The sequence below is a fragment of the Protopterus annectens genome, chromosome 4.part0, assembly GCF_019279795.1.
Source record: "Protopterus annectens isolate FY-2018-M chromosome 4.part0, PAN1.0, whole genome shotgun sequence".
In the NCBI taxonomy this organism is placed as follows: Eukaryota; Metazoa; Chordata; order Ceratodontiformes; family Protopteridae; genus Protopterus; species Protopterus annectens.
In genome coordinates this window covers 214,419,216-214,442,007 of record NC_056733.1, presented here as the reverse complement: position 1 = coordinate 214,442,007, position 22,792 = coordinate 214,419,216, and the positions used below count along the sequence as shown (strand labels likewise).

Below are 22,792 nucleotides of genomic sequence, written 5' to 3'. Positions count from 1 at the left end.
TCAGCATAAGATTATCTAGTACTAGGCTTCTAGCCTCCAAAATGACATCCAGCACAGGTTTGATGAGGGATGTGCCAAGGGTGAAATCAGTTCATTAGCCACGCTGCAAGATCCAAATTTGGAGCTGAGAGTGCAGAATTTGGTGGTTCTGCTGAGGCAGGTGCCATGGAGGAAGGTGTGACACATTGTGCAGGAGTGGGTGCCAGTGTTGGCGAGGCCAGTCTGGAGCAATCAGAATCATTTTTGGTTTGTCCAGTTTGACTTTTAGTAGAACTTTGGAGAGCAGAGGCAGAGGGGGAAAAGCATAGACTGCTAGGCTTTTCCAACTGAATGATAGAGCATCCACTTTTCCAAGCTTTTTTGTGATGAATTCCTGTGCAGAATGTGTCCAACTGATAGTTCTGGGGTGAGGCAAAATGATCCATGTCTGGGCTCCCTCATTTGCGTGTCAACATGTTGAAAACGTGTGGTTCCAGTTTCCATTTGTGCGGGTCCATGAGATTTCTGCTTAGTTCGTCTGCCAGAGTATTTAGCTTTCCTGGCAGGAATTGAGCTTGTAGTTGTATTTGATAGGTCAAGGCCGTGTTCCACAATGCCATGGCTAGTCTACAAAGGGGGTAGGAGTGTGTACCCCCCTGCTTGTTTATGTACCACATAACTGTGGTGTTGTCTGTCTTTATCAGTAGTTGTCCTGGATGAAGGTAGTCCTTGAAGGCTGTCAGTGCATTCTGTACAGCTAGCATCTCTTTCTGACTGATATGTAGGTGCATTTGATTTGGGCTCCATTTGCCCTGAATGCCCTTCCCTGCTGGATGGGCCCCCCAAGCATAATCTGAAGCGTCTGTAACCAGGGTTTTGGTGGCAGGGAGTGGAGTGAATGGCAGACCCTTGTTTTGGTAGCAGGCCTCTGCCCACCATAGGAACTCTAGTTGCAGGCAAGGTATAATAGGAATCGTTTCCAGGCTGTGACAATGTTGACTCCATAAACTTTTTAAGTACCACTGACGTTTCCTCATATGCAGTCTTGCATATGGAATTAGAAGAATGCAGGAGGCCATGAACCCCAAGGCTTGCAGAATTTGTCTTGCAGATAGCAGGGTTTTTGTGGCCACCTGTTTGAAGTAAATCACCAATTGAATTTGCTTTTCTGGCATAAGGTAAGTCATCTGGGCAGTTGTATTCAAGCTTGCACCCAGGAATGTAATTTTATGAGAGGGTACCAGTTGTGATTTTTTCGTTTATGGTGTACCCTAGACAAGTTAGAACCCTTATACAAACGCCAGATGCTTTAGAAGAATGTCCTTGTTTTCTGTCTGAATTAGGCAGTCATCCAGGTATGGATATATTTGAATATTTCTTTGCCTGCAAAATGCAATTACTGGTGCCAGGCACGTTATGAAGACCCTGGGCGCAGTAGATAAGCCAAACGACAGTGCAAAGAACTGGTAATGCAAGTTGCCTGCTTTGAAGCAGAGGTATCTTCGGCAAGATTCCCTGACAGGGATATGCAGGTAAGCCTCTTTTAAGTCTAGAGTTACCAACCAGGCATCTTTGCCTAGCATAGGTAGTAGCTGTTGAAGAGTCAGCATCTTGAATTTTGGAATGTCCAGAAATGTGTTGAGTGGATAAATCCAGAATTGGACGCCATGATTTTGTCTTTTCTGGGCACCAGGAAAAGTCTTGAATAGAAACCTTGTCCCTTTTCCTCTTCTGGTACTGGTTGAATAGCCCCCATGTTCATGAGGGACAGAACTTGTTTCTGGGCCTCTGCCCACTGATTTGGGGGCATATCTGGCCATCCATTTGGGATTGGCAACGTGTGGAAATTAAATCTGTATTCCTGGGATACTAAATTTAAAACCCATTTGTCCTGGGTAATAAGTTGCCAGTTTCGTGCATGAAGTGCCAGTTTCCCCCCCAAAGGGGCGGCTAAAAAGTAAATGCTTGGTGATTGTAGAGGGAAGTCATTGAGACTGTTTACCATAAGGAGGTGCCTTGCTGCTTCCAGATTTGGAGGTGGAGGCACCCCATTGTTTTGTTCTAAAAGTTCCTTGTGACTGAAACCTGGAGCCTATGGACTGTCTTGATTTGACTTGAGCGGCTCTCGAGGGGACTGGAAAGGAGCAGTTTTTAGTAGGGCAGTGCCTACTAAATTTTGGAGGTTGCACTTGTAAGAAATCTTTGACAGTTTGCATAGATTTAGCTTTATCTTCCATCTTTTTTAACGCTTCTTCAGCCTTATTACCAAAGAGACAGTCCTGTTGTAAAGGAGCATCCAACAATTTTGCTTTAACATGGTCAGGCAGAGTTTGCTCTTTTGAGCCAAGCATGCCTTCTTAGCACAGATCCAGTTACAGCAGCCCGGCAAGAGGCTTCCAAGGAATCAAAACCACATTGCAACGTATGTTTTCCAACTTGTTCAGCTGAATGTAATAAATCCTGCAAATCTTTATTTTCCACACAATCAGAAATTAACATAATTTTCTGTTTAAGTAGTCCCATGACATGCTGTTGATATCTAAGCATATGAAATTGACAGTTTAAAGCCCTGATTGCCAAGTTTGCAGACGTGTAAACCTTCTTACCCCATCTATCCCGCGTCCTTGAGTCTCTATCAGAAGGGGTAGGATTTTTAGCAGTAGAGGCCTTAATGATCTTGGGACCCTGAGAAATGGTTTCAGGGTCAGCAATAGGATTTTTTGAAAAGGAATTTGTGGGAGTCAGGAACCCTGTAGTATCTGTCTGGCTTACAAGGAGCCAGAGGTAGAGAATCAGGAGTCATACTAGATTCTGAAAAAACATCAACAATGTCTAGAATGGGCGGTATGGCCAAAGGCCTACGCTGAGGAAGAAGAAGAAAATCCCCGAGTCTCTTTTTAGATTCAGAGAAATCCTGACTTTCCCAGTGGAAATGTTCCCTTAAGGTATGTAAAATTTCCCCAAAAGAAAAATCCTCAGGGGGAGAAGCAGAAGGATTGGAATCTTCTGCATCAGAGTCCTCAAGACAAATCCTGTTCATTAGAAGAGTCAGAAGAAATAGAATCCAGTTCAGAAGATTCATAGTCAAAGTATTGCTTAGTCTTCTTAGAAGGAGGAGGTTGGCTACCCCTGATCAGAGTAATTAAATCTTCAGCCATTTTGATCATTTGTTTTTTAGGCATAGGAGCCTGTACACGTGGCTCAAGCGTCAGTTTTTTAGACATAGAAGTAGATTTTGGTCTTAGTTTTGACGATGGCGTTGGTTTAATATACAAATCTTTAAGGCCTGAAAACAGCCTCAGAAGCTGGTGCCTGCACAGTGGCTCCGGACCCATCCAAGGTGGAGACATCCACGGGTTCAATACTTAAAGCATCTCGCGGCATACCGGACTCCGAATGGGTCTCAGTAGAGGCCTGCAAATCAAAAGTAGTGGGCATCAAAACTGCGAAAGCGCCTCACTGAGTACCGGCGAACTAGCGACTGGCTTAGGAGAAGCGTCGTCAGTTTTGGACCTCGACAGCCTGTCTCTGTCTTTTCTTTGCGTTTTTTAGGTATTCCGGTTGTCGGATTGCTAACCGACGACATTTCTGGATAGTTAAATTGTGAACCAAAATATTTAGAATCAAAAATATACTGACGCTTAATGGTGCGTTGATTAAATCTAACACAAAACCGACAACAAGGTACGTTGTGATCAGGGCCTAGGTAAGGAATACAGTACAAATGAAAATCCTTATGAGGTATTTGCTTCCCACAAGTAATGCAATTATTAACTTTTACTGACATCGGTAAGGAGCAAGAAAAAGTTTCCCCAATGGGGTTACTTAGCTTTTAGTTGAAGACTTTGATTCTGAAACTCGAAAACGAAAATTTCAGGAGTCGGCTGACCGGCACTTGCGAACTGCTTCTGCTTCGAGCAATACACGGCAAGAAAGACTGATGTAATGGCGTCGGCTGCATGTTTTATACCCCTGACGACCTGATGTCATGGAAGAAGGGACAGCAACTGAAGCAGGACCAAAGACTTTGTTAATCAGGCCGACTACCTGCTAGCAGATTACCCCAAATGTAATGACTGCAATAGTGAAACACGAAGAACATCATCCTTATATACCCCACAGTTAATTAACAAACAATTATTCAGTTAACTAAAATATGATTCCCCAATACATTAACCCATCAAATACTGGCAAAAAAATATATATGAGCCTAAACGATCATAAATTGAAAACCTTTAATGAATAAAAACAGTTAAAAACAATCCAATCACTAAAGTATAATGCATTTAAAATAATCATATCATTTGATGACCTTCAATTTCCTATTTTTAGGAAAACATTTGATATTGATACTATCCTTGAGCCCAGGTTTATTGTCTGTCTCCAATCTCACCTGCCAAACTGTCTCCCTATGTTCTAATAAGTTTTTGTAATCACCTCCCTTCAGGTCACCATGCACTACTTCTAATATAGAAAATAATTTTTTTTTTAATTAACACATTCAATAGAGTGTTTATATAACGCACGTCTTTCATTTTTAGTTCTAATGTAATAAATGTGTTCTCTCATACGTTCAAGAAGTGTTCTGGTGGTCATTCCCACATAATAAGCATTACACCCACTACACATACCAATGTAGATAATACCCCTAGATTTGCAAGCACAATACCCTGGAACTTCAAAGGTTAGTTCCAAATGAAGGATCATAATATATGGTCCTTCAAGAATAAATCTATACATATTGCAGTTTCCACACTTGAACATGCCTTTCTTGTGAACATTCTGTAATAAACTAACATTTCTTTTGGTTCATAGGTAGGTACTACGCTACTGGCACTAGGGCCTACATAAGCCTAGCCAAAAAGGTACCCTGGCTTTTGCCACCCAAGAAAATTATTTTCTTGTGTCCCTGTTAAGCAGAGCCACAGAAGTGATCCCCAGGGTGAATTTCCTATTTCCTATCCAATCATCAAGATTTTTCTTGAAGAGTGCTAATGAAGAGCTTTGCTTGATATAGACAGGTAGTTTGGTCCAGAGTACGGGAAGTCTCTGGGACAGGAATCTATCCCTCCAGCATGTTCTGTTTATTGTGGTGACAAGGTTTAGGTCCCTACAGCGTGTAGCTTGGAAGGATTGGGATTTCTTTACGTGGGGCATGTCCAGCAGCTCTGGGTTGGACATAGCTTTGTATGTTAGGCAGAGATCGCCTCTGAGTGGGCGATATGCAACAAAGTAAAGCTGGAGTTTTTTTGAGACGGTCTGCGTAGGGCATCTCTTTGAGGCCTGTAATCCTCTTTGTGAGGTATTTCTACGGCCTTTCCAGTTGTTGTAGATGTCTTGTGAGGTACATATCAAAAGGGGCGTTGTACTTAATAATGCGTCTAATGAGTGCAGAGTAGAGGGGAACAGTGACCTCTTTTTGCCTGGAAGAGAAACCTTTTGTGATGAGGTGTGCCACGTAGAAGGATTTCCTGACTAATGTGGCGATGTGATTAGCAAAGGAGAGACTGCTGTCCACCCGTGTCCCAAGGTCTTTTATCACACAGGGGCTCATTAGATATGCATATTGCAACTAACCAACTAAACAATTAGTAGTCATAGAAACAAAAAACAGAGAACACAATTTAAAAAATACGTCAGATAAAGCTGTTCATAAAAACTGTATACACAATACTAAAATCATGGATCGTACCAGCGATCATGTCAAACAACACTAATGATCTAAACAATAACGCCATCTCTATTAAAGCAATGGCAGGATTTGAACATCAATCTAGGATTCGATTATGTGAGACTTTTATTGAATTATTTTTCACCATTGGAAACTGAACTTCGGAATAAAACTGATATTCTCTATCAGAGAATACTTGATAACTTCACCTCTGATTACTGTAGTGAAAAACTATGTGTAGTCTTAACACATGTTAAAACATTTGGTGAAAGGCTGAGTAAAACCAAGCAACATAAACTGAAGAGAGACCACACGGACTTTCAAAATGGCCACGTGTTTGTGTGGCCCAGACACCAGGGTGAACAAGCTAGTGCCATGCGTAATACAACCAATCATGTACACGTTACAGCTGACTCAGAAGCTGCCAATGACTTACTACCACAATCTCTTGATATCCACCCTATTGTGCAGGCAGTAACTGTTTCCAACAGAGTCCGTGACTTGGACCCGATTGAGATCCCCAATATGGACACACCACCACCCAATCAGGAAGCCCTGCAAAGCCATCATAATACAGGAGCCATATCTAAAAACAAGAACGTGAAAGAAATGCAGAATCCCCCTTTTTTACCCTACCAACGGAAGTTTGCTCCACAAGGGAGGGGGCGCTCCAGCAGCAGGGGAACGAGAAAACGCAAATATTCCGAGGAACGGAACATGCCCAACAGAAGGACAAGGTATTGACTTTGGTGTTTAATTTTTCTAACCATGCTATTGATACAGCTACGTTCAGCCTTCTTAACAGAGGGCTTTCCTTCATTCCTGCTGCCAAAGCATCGCTAGAAGATACACTATTGGACTTAAGACTATTTTGTAGACGTGTCTGTCTTAAGCTTTTATTTGCCAACAATGACTGTGATACTAGCATAAATGAACTATCCAATATGTTCAAGAAAAAGAGTACCTTTTCACCTCCATTACAACCGATGGTACAATGTTTTTTGGATTTGTGTGAAAATGACTTATATGCACTGTTTTCTTCAACACACAGTAGGAAAGGGAAGTTTTATAATCTCAACAGAGATGAAAATCGTGCCTTAACTTGGCTTAAGGGCAATGATAAGTTGGTTGTGAAGCCTGCAGACAAAGGGGGGGTAGTATTAATGGACTCAGAGGAGTATAAGAGATGTATGATTGAACTGTTATCTGATCATAATACTTATACACGCATCTCCATACATCAGGTTTCCACCATTGTTAACACTGTTAAAGATAATATCTATGATCTGCTGTTATGCAGACAGATCAGTATAGAGATGTACGAGTATCTGCTGCAAACCGATCCTATTATTCCCATTCTTAAAGGCCTCCCAAAGGTTCACAAGGAGACATGGCCCATTCCCATGAGACCTATTGTAGCAGGAGAGAAATGGGTCACGGCCCATATATCTACCTTTCTAGAGAGTATTCTACGCCCAGTGGTTGATAGTTGTAGCAACATACTCAGGGATACCTATCAACTACTTGAGACTTTGAAATGTATACATTTGGAGAAGCCCAAGGTATGTTACCTACTCATAACTATGGATGTTGAGAAACTTTTTACTTCTATCCCTAATGATATAGGCATCCAATACATCAGGGAATTATTGCATAAGGAAACTCAATTCTCCAGCGATAGAATTACACTGGTTACACAGTTGTTAGATATAGTTCTGAACAACAACATCTTCATGTTTGGAGATGAGTATTTCCTGCAGGCATGGGGGGTAGCCATGGGGACCCCCTGTGCCAATACATATGCTAACCTGGTAGTATATTGGTGGGAGAAGTTGTTCTTGTTTAGTCATACATCCTTTAGACAGGTTAAATACTATAAACGATTTGTGGACGACATACTTTTAATTTGGGAAGGATCAAGTACAGATTTTTTAACACTTCTGGAACATCTACATACTACCACCAACTTTTTGAGATTTACTGTAGACAGTTCACACCATCATGTAAATTTTCTAGATGTCACACTACGGTTGACTGACGAAGGAACCATTACTACCACACTATTCAGAAAAACTGTTTGGAGAAATGCATTGCTAGCTGCTGATAGCATGCATCCAGCTTATACATTTCGTGGGATAGTAACTAGCCAGTTCATTAGGGTATCTAGACTTTGTCAAAGCAAGAATGACCTTTTTGAGGAATCCACTAAATTAGAACGTCTATTTAAAGAAAGGGGCTATGATATGAACATGGTCAGAAAAATCAGACGAGATATCATTGGTGACATAGATCTTGCCACCACTGGAAAATCCTATACATCGCATGGATTTAGGAATAAAGCCTCCATGGATTTGACCTCTTGTGGAAGTAATGTACACTATGTCATTAAATATACAAATGAAGTAGAAAGCATTAGAGGTATCATCAGAAAAAATTGGAATGTTCTTACTGTGAATAAGCAGATTAAAGACATAGTGGGCCCTACACCTAGGTTTTGTTATAAAAACAGTGATAACCTCAAGAAACAACTTTGTAATGACCAGCATATTACTAATATAGGTAAACCTACTGGTTTACTCTTGGGCGATATAGTAACTAAAGGGACTTATCCATGTCTACATTGCCCTAGGTGTAATAGTCTAAGTAAAATGCAGGAATTTAAGCATCCCAATATGGACATAACGTTTAAACCTAAATTTTATGCGGACTGCAATACTAAGAACGTCATTTATTTGGCTACCTGCTCTTCTTGCTCAGCCTTTTACATAGGTTTAACCAAAAGAAGATTGCGTGATCGTATTTATGATCACCTTTACGAAATTAGGAGACAAGAGGAGACCAACGCACTAGCTAGACATATACAGGACAACCTTTCCCATTGCTTTACTTTTAGGGTCCTACAGGTCATCAGACCTACTGCAAGGGGAGGCAATACTGATCACATGTTGGCTAAAGCTGAGCTACACTGGATATTAAAGTTAGCAGCGCACCTTCCACCGGGCTTGAATAGTTCCGTACCTTTAAAACCTATATTACTTGAACGCAGATAGAATTATGCAAGGGAACACCGGGCCATGTGTTGAATGGTGTTCTCTACTTGGTTTCTTAATACACAGTGTTATTCAACTGTTTAATCATGATGGTTTCACCTTCTATATGCCTGTATAGCATTGTTTCATTCCTTAGCCATGTTTTGATGGCTTCTTTAACTGTATCTGACATTTCCATTGTTGCAGCATATATATTGTGTGTCCTATACTTATCGACACTACAGCTAGTATCACAGCACGAATATAGCCCCTCATCCACAAGGGGTGTTCAGGTGTTTTCTAGTTTTACGATTCAGTACCTTGACTTCCTACACATGGTAACATCTTTTATATATGTTGGTTCTCATATATTTTCCATCACATGTCGCTTATAGTGTACCAAGAGGGCTTGAGTTTTGATGCACACATTTTGATTTTTTATAGCATGTACAATTTTGTATAGTCTTTTGCCTGATTCGGTTGGATACACCTTCAGTAACAGAATACATGTTTGGCTATTCAATACATCCATATGAGCAAGTGTTACATTTGATACTCTGAGATATTTTGTAATCCACTTGCTAATATGTAGAGTTGGTTACTACTACTCTACATTCCTTTATACATTATATAGGTTGTTCTATACACATATATTTTCTATACCCCACACACTTTTCATCACTTTTACGAGTGATGCTACTTAATTTAATGACTTTTAAACATTCAGAGATGGGGGGGTGTTTAGTTCGCTATGTCTTATGAACTAATGCCTTGTCGATTGAAATTGTGAAGCTTTAAACAACATTGATTAATAGTTAATAATTAATGTTTAATGTTTGTTTTGAACTGTAAGCTTTAGGCATTAGGACCCAGAAGATCGCTTTGCTTTTTTCATGATGCCCTATAGGCACACGTAAGCACGTGATCTTCCGTACAGCTACGTGGGTTTGCACATCTTTTATACAATGCAAAACCAATATACAGATATGCCCATGATTTTAGACCCAGAAGGATTTCAATGATACAATAGTATGTTGCACTATCGTGCTGTTTGTGAACATAACTCGGCCATGGACATTTTAGTGTGACTTATGAAACATTCACTCGCGATGAACTCATGCCAGTGAGTAGTGGTTTGTTTTGTTTTGTTATGGCTGATAATGTAACGGTTGCCATGTTTGACAAGAATGAATGTCTATATATCACAGATAATCTAAATGGAAACTTGATGGTCCAAGATCTTTTGGCGTTATTGTTTAGATCATTAGTGTTGTTTGACATGATCGCTGGTACGATCCATGATTTTAGTATTGTATATATAGTTTTATGAACAGCTTTATCTGACGTATTTTTTAAATTGTGTTCTCTGTTTTTTGTTTCTATGACTACTAATTGTTTAGTTGGTTAGTTGCAATATGCATATCTAATGAGCCCGCCAAAAAGCTGTATATATGCATCTGATATTTTACTCTGAATTAATATCTGAAGAAGCATAGCTTGGCTCATTTTCTGTTTTTGAATAAACGTTTTTGCTACCATCTTAAACGACTGCCATTGGACTTCATTTGGGACCAGCTGCATTTTGTGTTTTGCTGATACCTTCGTGGTGATTGCTCTTACATTTTTACAACCACGTTTTTCTTGTTTGGTGAGAGCATCTTCAGCTGTGAGTAGTACTCCTGGTACTGTTGTCTTTTATCACACATTCGGTGTTAAGCAGACTACCGCCTATGTTTACCAAAGGGGATGACAATGCACTTTTTGGCATTGAGCTTGAGGCCATGGCTTTGACACCAGGCAACTGTCTCAGTGAGGACCTTTTGTAGAATGTCCACATCGTTAGGAGTTTCGATTATGGCTCCTACTTTGCAGTCATCTGTGAACTTTGTTAGCCAAAGACATTCTGTGTTTGGTATCTACTTCTCTGAAATACAGGCTAACAGGAGAGGACCCAGGACTGAACCCTGTGGTAACTCCACTTGTCACTGGTCTGAAGTTGGATTTGGAGTCTGCTACTTTCACACTGTGAGTTCTGTCAGTGAGCAAGTTGGCAACCCATCTTGTGACATAGGGATTTATACCTAGTTTAGTGAGTTTATCTATAATTCCAGAGTGGGGATGGTGTCAAAAGTCTTGGCGAGATCTAGACAGACTGTTTGAACCACCTTACCCTCGTCAACAACTTTGGTGTCTGCTTCAAAGAAGTCTATCAGGTTTAAGAGACATGATCTGCCTTTTACAAACCTGAACTGGGTGAGGCCTAGAGTTTGGAGATTACCAATGTCTTTGTTTATAAGCTCAATGATGATACGTTCCATGGCCTTGCAGACCAGGCTCATCAGGCTAATGGGGCAGTAGTTGCCGGGGTCCGTGGTGACTCCGCCTTTGTGGAGTGGGATAACCTTCACTGTGCGCCATTCAGTGGGCACAAAGCCTGAGGTGAGGCTATGATTGAACATGGTACTTAGGTGGGGTGCCAGTTCATTCTGTAGTTCGTGTAGAACGTGGCCTGGGATGTTGTCAAGTCCCATGGATGCTGTGTTCTTGGCTTTGGAGAGTGTGTTTTTTACCTGTGCAGCCATGATTACAGGAACTTTTCATTCTTCCGGTATAGAGATGGGCCCTTTAGGGGGGGGGGGGGTAAAGTTAGCACTGAACCTATGTTGGCAATATCTGTTGGTTCTGTATATTTAGTGCCATTGTGCTGTAACTCAGAGCAGATATGAGTGTTGCCATTGAGATTCTTGTCACAGCTATAGAATGCTTTGTGGTTGTCCTTAGAATCAGTGGCAATTTTGTTTTCGTAACTAGCTTTGGAGGATTTTATGAGCGATCTCAGCTTCTTACTAAGGCTGACCAGGGCGTTCCTCCACTCATGGGATTTTACTCTTTTTTGCAACAGTTTCTTTCTTCTGTTGTAGAGTTTGTTTATTGCAGGAGACCACCAGATTGTCTTCCCTTTTTTTTTTTTTTTTTTTTTTTTTGAGGATAGCATCTTGGTTCTTTTAGGGATAGCACGATCCATGCATTCGTGTAAGTGCTTACAAAAGTGCATTTGTGTAGGATTCAGCAGTCGTACCTCTATTGTCTATCTGCATGGCTGTCATGAAGTTTGCCACTTCTGTCTTAAGAAGTGTGAAGTTGGCTTTGGAGAAATTTTTTATGGTGGTTTCCCTAATGGGGGTGGGGGCAGAATGTGGATGTCTAGGGTGATTAGCTTGTGGTCGGATCTGACCAACGAAGAATTGACCTCGGGTGTGAAACACCGGTCTCCCATGTTGGTAATGACCAGGTCTAGAATATTGCTGCCGCTGGTGGGGGTGTGGATAAGTTGATCCAAGGCACTGGAATTTATGAATTCCAGAAAATGTTGAGCAAAAGAGTTGGTACATGAGTAGTTTCCCCAGTTAATGGTGGGGTAGTTGAAATTTCCCATTATTAGGGTGTTAGGTTGTACCCTAATATTTTCTAGTGCATCAAGAAATGAGGAGTGGGAATCCTGGGGCTTGGTGGGGGATCTGTAGCAAACTACAATTTTGATTGCGGTCTTGCCCAGAGTTAGTTGCACTTGGATAATCTCGGATGCATTATGTTGAGCAACTAGCCTGGAGGTGTGGGTATCCTTAATGAATATGGACACGCCTCCAGCTTTAGTGTTTCGATCCAGGTTAGGTGGCCAAAAGGTGTGGTATGAATTATAGCCAGGTAATGCACGGGTGCTCTCTGGAGCCTTGAACCAGGTCTCTGTCACTGCACAGATGTCGGTGTTTAGACTTCTAGCACTGAGTAGCATTACCGTAGCATTACCCTCGGATTTTGCTTGCTTGTACCTGTTACAGTAGTGAATTTGTCATTTGAACCTTGCCTAAAAAAGGCACTATAGGGGTGGCAAGAGCCTTAACCAGTAACCGGAATCCCAAGTGCGACAGGTGCAGGCCATCTCTGGCAAAGTATCGTGGTCTGTCGAGAGCCTTAACCAGTAACCGGAATCCCAAGGGCGACAGGTGCAGGCCATCTCTGGCAAAGTATCGTGGTCTGTCGATTATGTCATCCCAGGCAAAGAGATACTGGATCCACTTAGAATGACACCAGAAGCTTAGTCAGTTGTTGAAGTCAATCATTTTGTCCTTGTACTGTGGTATCATTCTGGGTAATGGCAGGATGCTACTCAGGGCTAGGGTCATACCTGCCTGGGCTACAAGATAGGAGAGCTCCTCCATGTCTCTTTTCATGTAGTCCAGGAAGGTACGTCTCAGGTCATTCACACCAACACGGACAATGAGAGAGTCTTATTTGTACTTGTTGAGTGAACTGAGCATGTGCGTTATGTGGCGGATCCTGGCACCCAACAGGCAGCTGACAGTAACTTTCTCCTTGTTTAGTCTGGTGAGTGGAACATCAGTGTGCCTGACTATAGAGTCACCTATGACTAGAGTGTTGGGTACGTTGTTGTGCCTTATGGGCTGTCGTTGAGTGGCACACTGAGTTTGTGGGCTATGTGCCATTTGGGTTGTGTTGGGGGTGGAGGATGCTTGCATTTCTGCTTTGGAGGTCTCTGTTGCTTGGGCAGATTTTTATTGAGAGCCTCCGTGAATGTATGTGTGTGGTTTGTGTTTCTGTGTGTGTGTTTTGGTGGTGTAGGTTTTGAGGGACTATGTGATGAGTGTGGTGCGGTGCAAGTGTTTACCTTCTCCTATTGACTGTCTAGACCAGTCTTGGGTGAAGAGAGCTTTGCTTCCAGTTTGGCTATATAAGTGCATCTCTCACAGGTTGTAGTGTTGGGTGGTAGGAGGAGAGGGTTGTCTGTGTACTTGAGGCAATTGCTGTATTGCCCCAAGATGCCCAGATTCATCAGGTAGACAGGAGAAAACACCGGGAACTGACCCTTGGACATGCCTGGATAGGTGCTTATTTATTAAGTACTAAAAACTGTTTTCTTCTAGACAAGTGAGGAAAGTAGAGTGCTGTAGTAATTTGTAGCTTATTTAGTGCTTACAATGAGTTCTGAACAAGTGCTGAGCTTAAAGAAACAGATTTGAGTACTAAAACTAAAGAACTGGCTACTTCTAAGGGAAAATTTGAAGAGCAGAATTTATGGCACTGGGAGTAGTTTAACCCTAGCTAAGCGGTGATGCATAAAGTGTGTGTGTGTGTGTGTGTGTGTGTGTGTGTGTGTGTGTGTGTGTGTGTATACATATATATCTATATATATATATATATATATATATCTATATATATATATATCTATGTATATATATATATATATATATATATATATATATATATATATATATATATATATATATATATATATATATATATATATATATATATATATATATATATATATATATATATATATATATATATATATATATATATATATATATATATATATAGATATATATATATATATATATATATATATATATATATATATATATATATATATATATATATATATATATATTTTTTTATATATATATATATATATATATATACATACATATATATATAACAGTAGCAAACGAGCAAACTGATTTAAACAAATTACCAGTTAACCAATAAAAAGCTAAAATCTGAGCCCCGTTTTAGCAGTCTTCGATCAGACAAGTTCTAACTGCACACTCCTGCCACTAGGGTGTCATCTCGTTCCAACAATTTTTTAATATTATAGGTGTTTCGATAAACAAAACCTGGCTTACTCCCTATAACTTCCATGAATTCTTTGTTCCCTTCCAGAATTCTCCAGTTGTTATGAACTATATCCCTAATAAGTGGACAATCTGTGGTCATGTTCATACTGAACATAGCTGGGTGTTTAACCTGCAAATCTTTCAGTAAGGACTGGTTGTTTACTAAGGATTTTCAAGGATGGGTGGGTAAACCTCATTTCTTTTAATCAAGACCTCTTCTTTCGCTGATATTAAATAGCCAATATCATAATCTCTAGCTAAAAATAAGTCAGTAACGAATTGAAATTCAATATTAACATCATTGTCTTGGGTAGTCATCCAGCTGGCCTGAATATATTGGCCTTGAATGTGTTCATTTTAATTTTTTTTTATTTTCTGTATTAGAAGTAGTGCATGGTGACCTGAGGGGAGGTGATTACAAAACTTATTAGAACAAAGGGAGACAGTTTGGCAGGTGAGATTGGAGGTAGACAATAAACCTTGGCTCAACAATAGTATCAATATCAAATGTTTTCCTAAAAATAGGAAACTGAAGGTCATCAAATGATATAAGATTATTTTAAATGTATTGTACTTTAGTGATTGGATTGTTTTTATTCATTAAAGGTGTTTAATTTGTGATTGTTTAGGCTTATATATATATATATGTATGTATTTTCTAAATTAAATTCGTTGGATTATTTAAACTTTTGACTACGAAGCTTTGTGAAGCAGTTATTTAATCTTACGTTCTCAACTGTTGTCGTTTGCTTGCTGCATTTGTTCCTGGGACACTACGAAGAGTTTTTGTATATATCGAGGGGCTATTTGTGTGTTTCTCTCTATATATATATATATATATATATATATATATATATATATATATATATATATACATATATATATATATATATATATATATATATATATATATATATATATGTATGTGTATATATATATATATATATATATATATATATATATATATATATATATATATTGCCGTATTTGATGGGTTAATGTATTGGGGAATCATATTTTAATTAAGTGAATAACTGTTAATTAACTGTGGGGTATATAAGGGTGTTGTTTGCTTGTATGAATTTTTTCTGATGAAGTCTTACTGACAAAGGCGTGAATTAAAGGTTTTGTACGCTAAAGCATAGTTTCTCCGACTTTCATTGACCATCAGCCTTTTTGACTTTGCAGTTGTTTTTGGCTGGGCACGCTCTTTCTTTAGTAAACGGTACTACCGATAAACAAGATCTTCCAGTTGTACTATACTCTCTCTCCTTGGCCACTGTTATATCTATTGCTGTAGACATACAAATCCACTGTTCATATCTAGTACATTTTTTATTTGCTCTATGCAATCCTGTCTTTTAAAAGATGTAAGCATCCAATGTCACATTACTAAAAGAACTCTTAACAAAGACGTTCTTAACAAGAGATGCTACTTAGATGTCCCGATTAAGATAAAAATAATAGTATCGCACTTACTTCCCTTATAGTTCCACAGACACATATTACTTATTTTATTGAGTTTCAAATTCCACTGATCAATTTTTCATTCTGAAGGCCCTATTAATCACTTATGTACAGTGATGGTATGACTTTTCAGAATAAAGCTGCTGCAAATGTTAAAAGGTATAACCTACTGTACTTATGTAACAATACTTTCTGAATGAAAAATTGACTGATGGAATTCATGAGAATTCAAATCTACCTCAAACAGGGGTACTAATTCTAGTGTAAAGCAAAAACAGCCCCTACAATCCAGCGTCACATTTTGATGGGTTACTGTTAAGTAAACTTCATCCCACGGACCTATTCCTCAGTATGTACAAATTATTCTCAATTTCCTCCTGATCTCAATCCTGATCATGCATCAATACCAGCAGCCTTCCAGGACCTATGCACATATATACATTCTAATTTGAATTCCCTAAATGAAAATGAAAAAAAAAATGCATTCCTCCCTCTCCCTTTTTATATACACATATCACACTATTATAGACTACTATGTATCAATTTTCATTACACTCTTACTTAACCTGAGATTTTCTAAAGCAATGCTGCTCCTGTACTACTGGGGAATTTTCTATCACTGTATAACATACTCACATAATCAAGCCTAATACTGTACTCTATACTGCATACATGCTACAAACTAGTGTAGGGTTCTCTGCAAAATGTCTTGCATATACTTCTATAGTACTCTCTACAGCTGAAAACAGGTGTACTATGATTACCTTGATAGTGGGTTGATCCAATCATCAAATATATAATGAAGCAAGCCTCTGACTCACTATCTGCCATATACATGTTGCTCAATGGCATTTATGTTCAGTTTCTGATTCTCCTTCTATTGAAAAAAAAATAATTTTCAGGCATCTATTTGGGTCACACACAAACTGATCACTAATCCTGTACCAAGCTCTGCATTTTCTTTGAAGCAACCCCATTCAGTGCATCCAAATGTCAACTAGTTCTTGCTAGTAAAGCAGATCCTTTAAAGGGAAGCATTGGAATTATCAGCCACCTGGATGAAAGCATGGAAATCTTTTAGGATTTAAGGACAACATACATTTACCAACAGACAGAACTGCATAAGTTGCCATAACGTATTCACAGACTGAAAGGACATGGCAGTACCACTACTTCTGACGTCTGTTTTATGAGACTGAACCTCATAAAAATACAGAGCACAAAAAAGTTAATTCCTCATTGAAATAAAAACAGCTATGGCATGTTGTGTAACAACAAAGCACAAATGGAAGCACTTGAGTTTTGGAGCACAGAAAGTGACATCTTTCCCCACAAAAATGCTTCTCTACATTCATAAACAAAGTCATTCTAACTCCTCTCCCGAAGCACTAAAATGTTAAGCAGATCCTCAGTCTCACATTAAAAAAGTATGTACTTTGGAAATCAAACTCATGTTAGGTGTTATGCCAGACACACAACTGCGCTTCAACCTAAAGACCATACAACTCTCCAGACTTCCATGGCAGATCTATGCACCTTGGAAAGCGAGACGCTCTGAAAAGTGGTACTGTATCCACAATAAACAAAAATGTACTATCAGTATATGGTTCCAATGCAAAGACCTAGAAAACCACAGTTCATGTGTCTTCTGTTGCAAAGTTTCAATCATGTTGTTAGATAAACTAAAAAGGTAAGAAGGAAGAAAATCTCTGCAAACTTGAAAACTATTTTACAGGAGGCAATAAATTAAAACGTTACAGTAATACAATAGACTACTAAGTGCTGCTCAGCATAAAACCGCACTTGGAAGTGAACTTCCTACGAGTCTGAGCAGTATAAAATACTTTAAACAAAACCAAAATACTTCCTGTTCCAGTACATGTGGTGGCACGATGCAAATGAACTTCAAGAACATGTGCTCTCCTGCAAGACAGCATTAACACAGCCCTAAGAAGCCAATAAAAATTAATCTGTACACGAAGTAGTAGCAAGTTTGTTATAAATTAATGGTGAACATAACATTTTTACGCCTGTGCACATATAGCAATTAAGAGCTTAAACCTGTATAAACTTTAAAAACACTATTCTCATCTACACATGATGAAGCGTGCTAAGTAGAGTGCACGCCACATGCCACTACAAGAGAACCGATTCAGCAGGGCCATTTCCAAACACAGAAAGAAAAATATTGAAGAGTTGACAGCAAGGAGTGAAAAGAAACAGCAGCTCTTGTCCTAAAGCATTTACCAAGCGACCTCGCTTGCAACTGCAAAAGGTTTATAACTCCTGGATACCAACATCCAGTCAAGGATTATTGCTTAATCGGTTGTTGCTCACATAATGATGCCCCTTATTAGGATCAAAACCATCTTGTCGCATGGTTTGTCGACAGACAAAACTTAGCAGCTTGGCAGAAAATCTCTGTGAAAACCAGCCAGTATAATTTCAGCATATTCTGGAATGTCACCTTACCTGTAACGAAAACTCTCAGCAGCTCCCTCATAGCAAGTACAGCATCTCCAGACACTAAAGAACGGTGGAAAAGAAAAGAAAATTGGTATATTAAAGTTATGTATTCACCATAACTAGTCATCTGTGTTGCCCATTTCCATTCTTATTCAGAATGAGGGTCATGGATCCGACTTGGCCACATGCTACAGACTTTGGATCCAACTCTTGAGCTCCTCCCTCTACCCATAATACCCTAGTCCATCCTCAATACCTCAGATCAAGTTTGCTGTCATAAATGTTTCAGTATATAACAGAAAAAGAAAAAAGACAATTAAAGCAGGGTTGAAACCTGGAGCTACAGGTTCCAAAGGTCCATCAGGTCACTCCAGAAGATGACAGGAAGGGGAAGGAGAGTTTAGGAAGAATGAAAATGGACAACACAAATGTATAGTTAAGGTGAGTATATAAAGTTTAACATCTGATGCTTTCCTTTTTATTCTTCAACGTATGGGACAGAGTCCCCAGCTATGTAAATCTTGGGTAGCCCTCAAGGAAGGGTACTCCGGAGAACTGCTGAACTGAAAGCAGCTCTGTTTCTGGAAATTATGTCCAATTTGTAATGAGCAATAAAGGTATGTTAATTAAACCAGGTGTCTGCTGCACAAATATCATCAATGGAAGTTCTAGACCAGAAGGCACATGACATGGATCAAGTTGAATGGGCCTTAGGGGGTTTTGGTAAGGAGAGGTCTTGTTGAGAATAAATCCAGGAAATGCAATTAGTTTTCCATTTGGCCAATTTAACTTTAGAAATTGAAGAAACCAGCCAAGTGGATGAAAAACAGACGTCTGTTTTTATGAACTTTTCTGTTCTGTGTAAGTAGAAATGTAATTGTCTATGTACATCTAACAGATGTAGCATGTATTCACCCTTTTTTGAAAATTTTGAAAAGAAGACTGGTAAATGAATGGTTTGATTTATATTTGATTCAGAAGCCACTTTTAGTAGAAAGGAAGGATTTGTTCATAAGGTAACGCTATTTTTATAAAAAACAATGTAAAGAGCTTTTGATGAAAGAGCCTGGAGTTTGGAAATCCTTCTAGCAGAAGTAATGGAAACTAAAAAGGCTGTTTCCAAGACAGGAATTTTATATCAGTTTTTGATGAAGGTTCAAAGGGGTGCTGAGTTAAGCCTTGCAGTACTACTGTCAATTCAATAGGAGGTGACAGATCTTTCACTGGGGATATGAGCAGGTAGGTATCATTTAGAAAAGCCATACATAACGTGGAAGTAGGGAGGCAAGAAGTATTATCTCCTGAGTGAAAGTTGGTATGGCTGCCAATCGTACTTTGATTGTGGAAAAACGAGTACCTTCTTTAAAAAGAGAAGCTAAAAACTCCAATACTGAAGAAATAAGGGCAGTAAAGGGATTAATGTCATTTTCTGGACAAAAATTGAAAATCTTTTCCACTTGCTCTTGTAAATTCTCTTAGTGGAGTCTTTCTGTGAGGACAAAATTATATCACAAGCCAGGAAAGACAGCCTAGGCTGTCTAGCTATCAACAGAACTAGGGAAACCAATGCAGTTCATTTGAAGGCTTGAATACTGGGATGTTTTATCCCCAAGGGATGTGACAGAAGCTATGGAATGGGGTCCAGTATCCAAGGAAAATAACAGAGATGAGAACAAAGGAAGGGAAACCAGACCAGGCAAGGCCAGAAGGGGGGCAATGAGAATAACAGAGACCTTCAACTGGTTGGCTTTCTGTAAGTTTTGAAAATTAGACGGATTGGGGGATAAGTATAAAGGACACCGGAGGGCCAAATGTGGACTAGAGCATCTCTCTGTGACTCCCCCTGAGAGAAGACTGGGGTAAAGTACCTGCTGCGTTGGTTGTTGTTGTGGAGAGAGGCAAAAAAAATGCAGCAAGGTTGACCCCAAGGACAGAAAATTTCCTCTGCCACCAACTGATTAAGAGACTACTTGTGAGGCATCAGAATAGATCTGCTGAGTTTGTCGGATTTCCCCAGGAAGTACATTGCCACTAGAAAGCTGTTGGAGGAGATCATCCTTTGCCACACTCTCACAGCGTCTTGACAGAGTTGGTAAGACAGAGTTCTGCTTTGATTGTTGATGTAACAGACCAAAGACATGTCAGTTTGAATCGCAATGGTCCCTAGAGGGAGAACATCAACAAAAAACCTGCAAAGCCAGAAGGACTGCTCTCATCTTCTGGACATTGATATGCAAATTAGCCTCTTGAAGGGACCACATATCTTGGACTGTCCTCCCCCCAAAAATGCCCTTACCACCCTGGGAGAAGTCTGTGGTTACTGTAGCTACAGGGAAAGATAGAACAATGGGACAACCTCTGAGAATCTCGTCCGAATGCTTCCACCACTGAAGATGGTCTCTGCATACCTGAGTGAGTCTAACTGGATAGAAGAGATGCTGTTGAAGAATACACCACTAAACAGTTAACAGCCGATTGCAGGACACACATATAGTAACGTGTTAAGGGGACTAAAACTATAGATGCTACCATGGTACCCAGAAACTGTAGTATCAGTCAGGCAGGAGGAGCAGGATGAGAAAGAATTTGTTGAACCTGGGACTTGATTGTGGCTACATGATGCAGGGGTAAGGAAGCATTCTGACCTTTAGCATTCAGATGAGCACCGATTAACTCCAGGCTCTGAATTAGTAGGAAAGTACAGTTGGTACAGTTGTGTACGTACCATAAATGTAGATGTTCGAGTGTATTCACTGTTGCAGTCATTACTCTTGGGTTAACCTGCTGGCAGGCTACCCTCAGTCGGCCTGAATTCCAAAGTCCTGGTCCGGCATCGGTTGCTGTCACCTCTTCCCTGACGTCAGTGCGCCAGGGGTATAAAAGATGCAGCCGATGCCAATTTCTTCAGTTTTTCTTGCCCCAGATGTCAGGTGCCCCCAAAAGGGTAGGCTAAATAAATTATGCCAATAAACATACATGCAGTAAAAAAAACATTTCCTTCATCTACAAGCAAATACACCACAAAGGTTGTATAGAATAGAGAAGTACAGATAAACCTCAGCAAAAGAAAAGGGGGACGGTGGGAGGGTAACCTGGACTGCAACAGTGAATACACTTGAACATCTACATTTATGATAGGTACACAACTGTACTATGTTCATTGTGTTTCACTGTTGCAGTCATTACTCTTGGGTTGAATCCCAAAGCTGAGGATGGGTGGCTGAGCTAAATAGGATTAGAAGAGGCAATGAGGCCCTGCAGAACTGCAGTGGCAAAGCCTGCCCTGGATTTAGAGTAAAGAGGTAAGTGGTAGTGCTTTGTAAAAGTGTGCACTGAACTCCAAGTTGCAGCCTCTAACATGCCTTTGGTTGGTACTCCTCTGAGGAAGGCTGCTGAAGTGGCTGCTGCTCTGGTAGAATGAGGCCTAATGCCCTTAGGCACTGATTTGCCATGCTGAGAATAGCAGAAACGGATGCAATGACCTATCCATTTAGAAACAGTCTGTTTTGAGATAGCCTTTCCTTGTGATCCTACAGCGTATGACACTAAAAGTTGCTCAGTCTTTCTGAAAGCTTTAGTTCTGTCCAAGTAGAAGCGTAGCTGCCTGTGTATGTCCAAAGAATGCAGAATTTTCTCACCCTTGTTCTGTGGGTTTGGATAAAAGGTAGGCAAGTGAATGGTTTGGTTGAGGGCCACACTAGACACCACCTTAGGCATAAATGTTGGGTTTGTCCTCAGAGAAACCCTGTCTGGATGAAAAATTATAAAAGGTTCCACAGCCATGAGTGCTTGTAACTCCGAGACTCGTCTTGCAGAGGTTATTGCTAGGAGAAGAGCTGTTTTCCAGGATAATAATTTTATATCAGCTGTTGAGGTTGGCTCAAAAGGAGGCAGTGTGAGTTTTTCCAAGACATAATTGAGGTCCCATGCTGGAATTGGTGCTCTCCTTGGAGGCCTGATGTTTTTGGCCCCTCTGAGGTACTGCCTTATTAAAGGATGAGAAAAGATAGGTGGTTCTGTATTGTAATGGGCTGAAATGGCAGAGGCATGAATCTTAATTGATGAAAAGGAAAGGCCTTTGTCCAGCATCTCAGTTAGGTATTGTAAAATCTGAGGAATATTTGGTACATATGTGTCAATGCCTTGTTCCTGGTTCCAAGCACAGAAACTCTTCCATTTGTCTGCATAAGATTTTCTGGTACTGGGCCTCCTGGCCTCCAAGATAACATCTATAACAGCTTTTGAAAGAGGAGTGTACTGAATGGCTACATTATCTGCCATGCTGCCAGATTTAAGGTCCTGAGTTGGCTGTGCATGATCTGATTGTTTTGTTGGGTCAGCAAGTGAGAAGTTTGAGGCAATATCCATGCTGGACCTTGAGACAAGCTCTTTAGGATTGGGTACCAGTGCTGGCGTGGCCAGTCTGGTGCAATCAGTATCATTTTTGGCTTTTCTTGTCTGACCTTTAGGAGTACCTTGGGAAG

General features: G+C 40.0%; 1 protein-coding gene across 1 annotated transcript in view; it reads right to left on the bottom strand.

Moving 5' to 3' along the window:
- Positions 1 to 22,792, bottom strand: part of CENPX (centromere protein X) — a 940,759-nt gene that overhangs the window by 468,810 nt on the left and 449,157 nt on the right. Inside the window, exon 3 of the mRNA XM_044068219.1 lies at positions 18,315 to 18,368. Coding sequence (XP_043924154.1) covers positions 18,315 to 18,368 — 54 coding nt within the window. The remainder of the gene's footprint in view (positions 1 to 18,314; positions 18,369 to 22,792) is intronic.